General features: G+C 50.2%; 1 protein-coding gene across 1 annotated transcript in view; it reads left to right on the top strand.

Annotated features, from left to right (window-relative positions):
• The first annotated feature begins 1540 nt into the window (after positions 1 to 1540).
• The window catches only part of stx1b (syntaxin 1B), a 71593-nt gene continuing 62836 nt past the window's right edge, over positions 1541 to 10297 (top strand). The window contains exon 1 of the mRNA XM_015346140.2: positions 1541 to 1873. Coding sequence (XP_015201626.1) covers positions 1844 to 1873 — 30 coding nt within the window. The 5' untranslated portion in view covers positions 1541 to 1843. The remainder of the gene's footprint in view (positions 1874 to 10297) is intronic.

The raw sequence follows: 10297 nt of genomic DNA, 5'->3' as shown, positions 1-10297 counted from the left end.
AGTCCAAAGACATCCTGCTAGGTTAAACTGGGAGAATTGACCCTAGTGTGAGTGTGTGTCTGTGTGTGACCTGTGATGGACTGGTGTTCTGTCCAGGGTGTGTGAGAGTGTGTGAGAGTGTGTGTCCTGTGATGGACTGGTGTCCTGTCCAGGGTGTGTGAGAGTGTGTGTCCTGTGATGGACTGGTGTCCTGTCCAGGGTGTGTGAGAGAGTGTGTCTGTGTGTGTCCTGTGATGGACTGACGTCCTGTCCAGGGTGTGTGAGAGTGTGCGTCTGTGTGTGTCCTGTGATGGACTGACGTCCTGTCCAGGGTGTGTGAGAGAGTGTGTCTGTGTGTGTCCTGTGATGGACTGGCGTCCTGTCCAGGGTGTGTGAGAGTGTGCGTCTGTGTGTGTCCTGTGATGGACTGACGTCCTGTCCAGGGTGTGTGAGAGAGTGTGTCTGTGTGTGTCCTGTGATGGACTGGCGTCCTGTCCAGCGTGTGTGAGAGTGTGTCTGTGTGTGTCCTGTGATGGACTGGTGTCCTGCCCAGGGTGTGTGAGAGTGTGTGTCTGTGTGTGACCTGTGATGGACTGGTGTCCTGTCCAGGGTGTGTGTCTGTGTGTGTCCTGTGATGGACTGGCGTCCTGTCCAGGGTGTGTGAGAGTGTGTGTCTGTGTGTGTCCTGTGATGGACTGGTGTCCTGTCCAGGGTGTGTGAGAGTGTGTGTCTGTGTGCGTCCTGTGATGGACTGGTGTCCTGTCCAGGGTGTGTGAGAGTGTGTGTCTGTGTGCGTCCTGTGATGGACTGGTGTCCTGCCCAGGGTATGTGAGAGTGTGTGTCCTGTGATGGACTGGTGTCCTGTCCAGGGTGTGTGAGAGTGTGTGTCTGTGTGTGTCCTGTGATGGACTGGTGTCCTGTCCACGGTGTATGAGAATGTGTGTCTGTGTGTGTCCTGTGATGGACTGGTGTCCTGTGTCTGTGTGTGTCCTGTGATGGACTGGCGTCATTTCCAGGGTGTGTGAGAGAGTGTGTCTGTGTGTGTCCTGTGATGGACTGGCGTCCTGTCCAGGGTGTGTGAGAGTGTGTGTCTGTGTGTGTCCTGTGATGGACTGTGCCACCATGAGTGTATGGGCATGTCGAAGGTGGAATTTCTGCCAGTGTGAGGAAACTCGTTTGCTGGCTAGTGGAGAGCCTCATGCGTTACCAAGCGGTGCTGTATTTTGCGTATTGTAACCTTCCGTTACGGGGGAGGGGATATTTCACAGAGCCACGGTGCCAGCACACTCACTTTACCGGGGAACTGTCGGTGAACACCGGGGGCTCCTTCTCTGACACGCGCGTCCAGACACGCAGACGCACTCCCTCACACTTCGGCCGCACAAACTACAACTCCCAGCCGTGTGTGTGTGTGTTCGTGTGCGACCACGAAACGGGAGGAGGGAGAGGGGGGGAGAGTGGAGGGGCGGAGGGCAGGTCGCGCGGAGGGAGTGTGTGGTCTGATAGAAGAGAGCGAGAGAGAGGGGGAGAGAAAGAGAAAGAGAGAGAGACACGGTCGCGCAGGCGCAGTGCTCATCCCATGCATCTTTTTTTTTTTTGCAGCATCAGTACCGAGAGCGAGTATCACCTTCAGTGAGCGAGCGCGGCTGGCACATAGCATCTCTTCCGCGGAAAGAGAGAGAGAGAGAGACAGGGAAAAGGGGGAAACGAAGAGGAGAAAGAGAGAAAAGAGAAGGGAAAAAAAAGGAAAGGAGAAAAAAAAAACCCCGGAGGGAGACAGGGACGAGCCAGGGACGGGAGCACCGAGGGAGAGGGACCGATCGCCGGCCGAGATTCAGCTCCTCAGCGACGCACGAAAGGCACCATGAAGGACCGCACGCAGGAGCTGCGAAGTGTAAGCCGTTTTTACCGACTGACTCCCACCCCCCCCCCCTCTCCCCCCATCCCCTCTCCCCTCCCCACCTCCGTAACCCGCCGCAAACGGGCGTTATGACAGAGCCGCTTCTCCGAGCCGCCGTGCTCGCCAGCGCCTGGCTGAGTCCGGCTCCGCGGAGACTGACTGCAACTGGGCGCCGTGTCACAGACACACGTCCGCCCGGACCTCGGTCCGGTCCGGTCCGGTCGGGTCCGGTCCGGTCCGGTCCGGTCCGCTGAGTTTCCGCACCGGCGGTGCCGTGAGGCGCGGGGCTCACAGAGAAACCAGTCGTTTCTCTGTAAAAACAAAAAAACCCAAAACAAACCGCCGTTTCTGCAGCAGGAGCAGGAAAGTGTGTTATAAGGGACTTGTCGAAGAAGAACGTGTTGTATCGTACATCATCATCGTGATCATGATCATGGTCATCATCACCCCTCGGTATTCGGAAGCTATACATTCCTTTGGTGAGGAGGTACTATAGGACCTGAATCCACCCCCCCCTCCTTCCCAAGACACACACACCCCTAAGATATTAATGGTGCCGTTTCCACCTTCGCACCGTTCCGCCATTCCGGTCTGCACCCCGCTGCTGCCGCGCGCGGGGCTGGGGGACACCGAGCGGGGCGACAGCGGGGTTCAGGGGTGCCGGGAGAGGGTGTGTGTGTGTGTGTGCGTGCGTGCGGCGGGGATGTCGACAGTTGTGTTAACTGGGATGAACCGGGAACCGTGGCTGGGTGTATCGGGGTTGTGAGTCAGTGAGTGAAATTATGTGACCCGCAATCCGTACTATAATGGTAATAATAATAATAATAATAATAATAATAATAATAATAATAATAATAATAATAATAATGCCCTTTTCATTCCGTAACGTGACGTTACGTGTGTGTCGCCCCGGCCAATCCTAAATGCGGTATGAATATTAGTATCCGGGAATTTACATAGTGTGTGTCTTTGTGTGTAACTATATATAAATACACACACACACGTATGACGACACTAATCATCTTCCTTGCATTTCGTTCTCCCCAGAACCCGCATACAGCTGGTGTTTGACGTTAGTCCGGCTCACCGCCTTTGTCACGTTGACAAAATAAATATCCTGGCGGAAAACGCCTCGTCTGTTTTCCGTGCTCCGCACGGCGTGCAGATGCCCCCTGTTTGGATGGGGGCAGGTTTTATTCGCCACAGCGGGCAGCGCTATGAATTCGCGTCCTGGGCGCTGCGAAGCGTCGTTTCGGCCAGCGACCCCGCCATCAGGCGCTCTGCGGCTCGGGCAGCGGTGCCGAGTCCCCCTCTCTCCCTCTCTCCCTCTCCCTCTCTCTCTCTCTCGGCTATGGCGGTGCTGTGGTGCGGCACACGGCAGAGAGGCAGTTCTGCACCTCGCTGAATCACTGAACCGGGGAGTCCGTGTGGTCGCTCCCCCCACGTCTCCCTCATAGCCCGGGTCTCGGACCTCGCTACGGGACGACGCGTATTATGTGCTTTTATAAAAAAAAACAACAAAAAGTCCGCGTCGCCCTTATTCTCGACGTTCATACAAACATAGTATATGAGTCTAGGCACTGGGACGGGATATTATGGGTTGTTTTAGATCGTTTTACTTTCAGCTGTCGCCAAACGGTCGCCCAGGCAACCTTCGCCATAAACCCAGGCTTATCAGAAGGCGCACCGGGGGTGATTCCGCATGGCAGCGTCTGGCCGAGGCGGCCTGACTTTCCCCGAGCGGGTCCGGCTGCACCTCGGGCGTGTGCGTGTGCGTGTGTGCGTGTGCGCGCCTGCGAGAGAGAGGGGGTCTGTGATCGCCGCTCACTGCAGTGCAATTCCTCCATCGATTCGCCTCTCATTGATCAGAAGAGGGGAGGAGGGAGAGAGGAGGGGTTATATGAAAGAGAAACGGCCTCTCCATTCACCACCCCGCTTCTCCGCGGCCCTCTCTCTCTCTCTCCCCCCCCCCCCTTTTTTTTGGGGCTCGGGGAGCAGATGATTCAAGGCGGAGTTTTAGTCACAGTCTCCGCTACCGCGCCGTGTTCCCGATGCGTCTAAAACCGCATCACGAGAACCGCCGCGACTGGTGTTAAGTGCGGAGGAGATCGGACTGTCATCAGGCTGTTGCCTGGTTAAAGCCAGAAATGATCTCGCCGCTCGCGTGCGCGCGATGGGCAGAATACACGCGGAAGAAAAATCGTTACTAATTGAAATGCTAGTTTATATTAACACTGTAGTCTGCATCAGCTCGATATTGCACCTCTGACATTCAGCTGCAGGGGATTATGGTGAAGTTGTTTTATTAAGCAGCTGCTTCTGAAGTCAATGAATTTCTGTTGTACGTTAGGAAAGCCCCTCACGGTAACTATAGACAACTATTCTACTGCACTGTAGCACTGTACTGGGACTGTAGCTCCTATTGTAACAGACTGTTCTCCTGTACTGGGACTGTAGCTCCTATTGTAACAGACTGTTCTCCTGTACTGGACTGTAGCTCCTATTGTAACAGACTGTTCTCCTGTACTGGACTGTAGGTCCTATTGTAACAGACTGTTCTCCTGTACTGGACTGTAGCTCCTATTGTAACAGACTGTTCTCCTGTACTGGACTGTAGGTCCTATTGTAACAGACTGTTCTTCTGTACTGGACTGTAGCTCCTATTGTAACAGACTGTTCTCCTGTACTGGGCTGTAGCTCCTATTGTAACAGGACTGTTCTCCTGTACTGGGACTGTAGCTCCTATTGTAACAGGACTGTTCTCCTGTACTGGGACTGTAGCTCCTATTGTAACAGGACTGTTCTCCTGTACTGGACTGTAGCCCCTATTGTAACAGGACTGTTCTACTGTACTGGACTGTAGCTCCTATTGTAACAGACTGTTCTCCTGTACTGGACTGTAGCTCCTATTGTAACAGGACTGTTCTCCTGTACTGGGACTGTAGCTCCTATTGTAACAGGACTGTTCTCCTGTACTGGAACTGTAGCTCCTATTGTAACAGGACTGTTCTACTGTACTGGACTGTAGCTCCTATTGTAACAGGACTGTTCTACTGTACTGGACTGTAGCTCCTATTGTAACAGGACTGTTCTCCTGTACTGGGACTGTAGCTCCTATTGTAACAGGACTGTTCTCCTGTACTGGACTGTAGCTCCTATTGTAACAGGACTGTTCTACTGTACTGGACTGTAGCTCCTATTGTAACAGGACTGTTCTACTGTACTGGACTGTAGCTCCTATTGTAACAGGACTGTTCTACTGTACTGGACTGTAGCTCCTATTGTAACAGGACTGTTCTACTGTACTGGACTGTAGCTCCTATTGTAACAGGACTGTTCTCCTGTACTGGGACTGTAGCTCCTATTGTAACAGGACTGTTCTCCTGTACTGGACTGTAGCTCCTATTGTAACAGGACTGTTCTACTGTACTGGACTGTAGCTCCTATTGTAACAGACTGTTCTCCTGTACTGGGACTGTAGCTCCTATTGTAACAGACTGTTCTCCTGTACTGGACTGTAGCTCCTATTGTAACAGGACTGTTCTCCTGTACTGGACTGTAGCTCCTATTGTAACAGGACTGTTCTACTGTACTGGACTGTAGCTCCTATTGTAACAGGACTGTTCTACTGTACTGGACTGTAGCTCCTATTGTAACAGACTGTTCTCCTGTACTGGGACTGTAGCTCCTATTGTAACAGACTGTTCTCCTGTACTGGGACTGTAGCTCCTATTGTAACAGACTGTTCTCCTGTACTGGGACTGTAGCTCCTATTGTAACAGGACTGTTCTACTGTACTGGGACTGTAGCTCCTATTGTAACAGACTGTTCTCCTGTACTGGAACTGTAGCTCCTATTGTAACAGACTGTTCTCCTGTACTGGGACTGTAGCTCCTATTGTAACAGGACTGTTCTACTGTACTGGGACTGTAGCTCCTATTGTAACAGACTGTTCTCCTGTACTGGACTGTAGCTCCTATTGTAACAGGACTGTTCTACTGTACTGGGACTGTAGCTCCTATTGTAACAGGACTGTTCTCCTGTACTGGAACTGTAGCTCCTATTGTAACAGACTGTTCTCCTGTACTGGAACTGTAGCTCCTATTGTAACAGACTGTTCTACTGTACTGGACTGCAGCTCCTATTGTAATGGGACTGTTCTCCTGTACTGGGACTGTAGCTCCTATTGTAATGGGACTGTTCTCCTGTACTGGGACTGTAGCTCCTATTGTAACAGACTGTTCTCCTGTACTGGAACTGTAGCTCCTATTGTAATGGGACTGTTCTCCTGTACTGGACTGTAGCTCCTATTGTAACAGACTGTTCTCCTGTACTGGGACTGTAGCTCCTATTGTAACAGGACTGTTCTCCTGTACTGGGACTGTAGCTCCTATTGTAACAGACTGTTCTCCTGTACTGGAACTGTAGCTCCTATTGTAACAGACTGTTCTCCTGTACTGGAACTGTAGCTCCTATTGTAACAGGACTGTTCTCCTGTACTGGACTGTAGCTCCTATTGTAACAGACTGTTCTCCTGTACTGGGACTGTAGCTCCTATTGTAACGGGACTGTTCTCCTGTACTGGGACTGTAGCTCCTATTGTAACAGGACTGTTCTCCTGTACTGCACTGTAGCTCCTATTGGAACAGGACTGTTCTCCTGTACTGGACTGTAGCTCCTATTGTAACAGGACTGTTCTCCTGTACTAGACTGTAGCTCCTATTGTAACAGACTGTTCTACTGTACTGGACTGTAGCTCCTATTGTAACAGACTGTTCTCCTGTACTGGACTGTAGCTCCTATTGTAACAGGACTGTTCTCCTGTACTGGACTGTAGCTCCTATTGTAACAGGACTGTTCTCCTGTACTGGGACTGTAGCTCCTATTGTAACAGGACTGTTCTCCTGTACTGGGACTGTAGCTCCTATTGTAACGGGACTGTTCTCCTGTACTGGGACTGTAGCTCCTATTGTAACAGGACTGTTCTCCTGTACTGCACTGTAGCTCCTATTGTAACAGGACTGTTCTCCTGTACTGGACTGTAGCTCCTATTGTAACAGGACTGTTCTCCTGTACTAGACTGTAGCTCCTATTGTAACAGACTGTTCTACTGTACTGGACTGTAGCTCCTATTGTAACAGGACTGTTCTCCTGTACTGGGACTGTAGCTCCTATTGTAACAGGACTGTTCTCCTGTACTGGACTGTAGCTCCTATTGTAACAGGACTGTTCTCCTGTACTGGACTGTAGCTCCTATTGTAACAGGACTGTTCTCCTGTACTGGACTGTAGCTCCTATTGTAACAGGACTGTTCTCCTGTACTGGAACTGTAGCTCCTATTGTAACAGGACTGTTCTCCTGTACTGGACTGCAGCTCCTGTTGACCGTTTGCTGTACTCTTACTATACTGTCCATTGTGACAATCAAGCAATCTTTATTGAATTTGTTGCCCTTTGGAAAACCCCAGGTTTTAAAACTCTTTACTTGGATGAAATGATAAAATGACAATTCTAAGAAAGACAATTAGTACGAATTTTTCTGAAGTCCTGTATGTAAAGGTACGGTACAAAAATAAAAAAAAGAAGCAGAATTATATACACAACAAGAATGACAAAACAAAAAAAAACTTTCAAAAAGCTGCATGTTTAACATGGGTCTTGAAAAAACTGTCCCCCTAGAACGTACCCCTGCAAATTGTGCCATATTCCTGGACCCAGGAGCTGAAGAGTCCACCACTAGTAGTTTAGAATCGATCCTGAACCCCACTGGAAACCAGAGAAGCTCCGCTAACCTGGGGCCTTCTTTGGTCGTACGTGTTTGGTTAGTTCGAAACTGAGGGGGATCAGTTTGTACAAGCTGCAGTTAGAATTGACTATGATCTGGACTCCCTGGGAATCAGGTCTTGTGCTGTAATTCACTGAGGAAGTTACTGAGGCGTGCGTCCGTATCGTGGCATCTCACGGAGAACGAAGTCGTCTTGTCTTGTGCAGTATTCTCGGGCCGAAGGACGGGCTCTGTCGTAGCCCTTCTGAAATGGTTGCAGCTAGGGCGGCTCGGTGGCACAGCGTTGCTTTAGCCTCACAGCGCTGGGGCTCCGGGTTCAATTCCGGCCTGGAAGTGCTGTCTGCGTGGAGCTTGCACGTTCTCCCTGCGCTTGCTTGGGCTCCCTCCAGCTGCTCTGGTTTTCTTCCGCGGTCCGGAGGCCAATGGGCTGCTGGGAAGGGGGGCGCTGGCGCGAGTGCGCGTGTGTTTGTGGGGGCGTGCGATGGACAGGTGTCCCGCGCCCTGCCTTCTGCCCTGTGCTTGCTGAGACAGGCTCTGGTGTCTCCTGGGTCTCAAACAGGATGGAGAGACGGCCTGGAAAACACGCAGGTGTCTCATCCCCATCAGCCTGCAGTGGGGCAGGAGGCTGCTGGGGGCCTGGGCAGAGCGGTGCGGTCCGGCTCGGAGATCTGTTGCTTCTGGTTTGCGGGAGTTGAAAAGTCTCCCGTACCGCAGCGGTCTTATCTGACTTTTGAGTTAATAATGAAAGCACTCACTGAGGGAATGTATGCAAAATAACCAAGTCTTGCATCTTCCAGTGTGCAATTTATATAAGTAACTAGATACCTTATGCCACCATCACCGGGAGGTTATATATGGAAATATAATTTGTAAAAACACAACAAACAGGTAGCAATCCACACGAAAAGATTCCTTTGTCTTCTTAAATAGAATAAAATCAGGTCTCAATGGGATCATAAACAGAAGATATTTCCTGGTTTCCAAGACAGGTGCAGTTGGACGATATGAAAGTTGAACTCATGTCTGCAGGGTTGTCCGAACACTCTTTCCTCTTTGATACTTGTAGTGTTAAAAGAGCGCCTGCGGAGCTTTCTGGAATTTTTAAAACCGTTTCTGACCTGTCGTGGAAATGTAACAAGGCAGCAGCGTGTTCAGCGTAACAATCACACAATGACCTTTGCTGCACCTGGACCCTTTGCGTTGTGTGCTTCTCTGTGTCTGGGTTTCTAGCAGGAACACACAGGCGATGTGTGAAGAGCTTCTCAAAGAGGGTGTGTAAGGGAAACTGGTGGCCTATGGGTCTGCACAACTGGTACAGGAGCAATAGAGTCTGTCTGCAGAGGGTTTACAGACGGGGTCAGACAATCAGTATACTGTATGTCTGTCCACAGATCAGTTAAAAACTGTTTACCTACCCTCAAAGCAAATATACTGCAGACCATGGAGGCTCTGTGTGTCTGTGCACAAAGCAGTTATAATCCAGGGCAAGAGGGACTGTGTGTCTGTGCACAGAGCGGTTATAATCCAGGGCAAGAGGGACTGTGTGTCTGGGCACAGAGCAGTTATAATCCAGGGCAAGAGGGACTGTGTGTCTGTGCACAGAGCGGTTATAATCCAGGGCGAGAGGGAACCATGTGTCTGTGCACAGAGCAGTTATGATCCTCGGCAATAAGGGGCCATGTGTCTGTGCACAGAATAGTTATAATCCAGGGTGAGAGGGACTGTGTGTCTGTGTACAGAGCAGTTATAATCCTTGGCAGTAAGGGACTATGTGTCTGTGCACAGAGTAGTTATAATCCAGGGCGAGAGGGACTGTGTGTCTGGGCACAGAGCAGTTATAATCCAGGGCAAGAGGGACTGTGTGTCTGTGCACAGAGCGGTTATAATCCAGGGCGAGAGGGAACCATGTGTCTGTGCACAGAGCAGTTATGATCCTCGGCAATAAGGGGCCATGTGTCTGTGCACAGAATAGTTATAATCCAGGGTGAGAGGGACTGTGTGTCTGTGTACAGAGCAGTTATAATCCTTGGCAGTAAGGGACTATGTGTCTGTGCACAGAGTAGTTATAATCCAGGCTGAGAGGGACTGTGTGTCTGTGCACAGAGCAGTTATAATCCAGGACAAGAGGGGACTGTATGTCTGTGCACAGAGCAGTTATAATCCAGGGCTGGTTCCAGACATCCAGACATCTCTGGATATCAGTTACCACACCAGAGCTAGTGAGATCGCCATTCAGATATACTGTATATCCATATATGAGCTCCCACAATTTGATAACAGTTCTGTCGCACATGTTAAATGTAGTAATCCTGTGGAATATGTACTATTATAGAAAGACTGTTTTCTGTTTCTGAAGTCTTGTCTCCTAGGGCACAGAACCTAAGCTGTTTTACTTCATGCTGTACAAAATCTAGACCTTGTTTCATAATTAGCAGATGTTTGCACTTTAATTAACTGGGAAAGCTGCACATCTACACACTTCTGTTCAGAAACACTATGTGTTATGAGTGTGGGGCAGCAGCATATTTTTAGCTAAACAGCTAATGGTATGAATAGAACCTGAGGCGAATGTATTTTTATAATATATTCACATTTCAAGTGAAAGTCAAATTCAATATTCTATATGCGTTTGTG

This window comes from Lepisosteus oculatus, chromosome 4 (genome assembly GCF_040954835.1).
Source record: "Lepisosteus oculatus isolate fLepOcu1 chromosome 4, fLepOcu1.hap2, whole genome shotgun sequence".
Lineage (NCBI taxonomy): Eukaryota > Metazoa > Chordata > Actinopteri > Semionotiformes > Lepisosteidae > Lepisosteus > Lepisosteus oculatus.
This window is presented reverse-complemented; position numbering and strand designations above follow the sequence as displayed.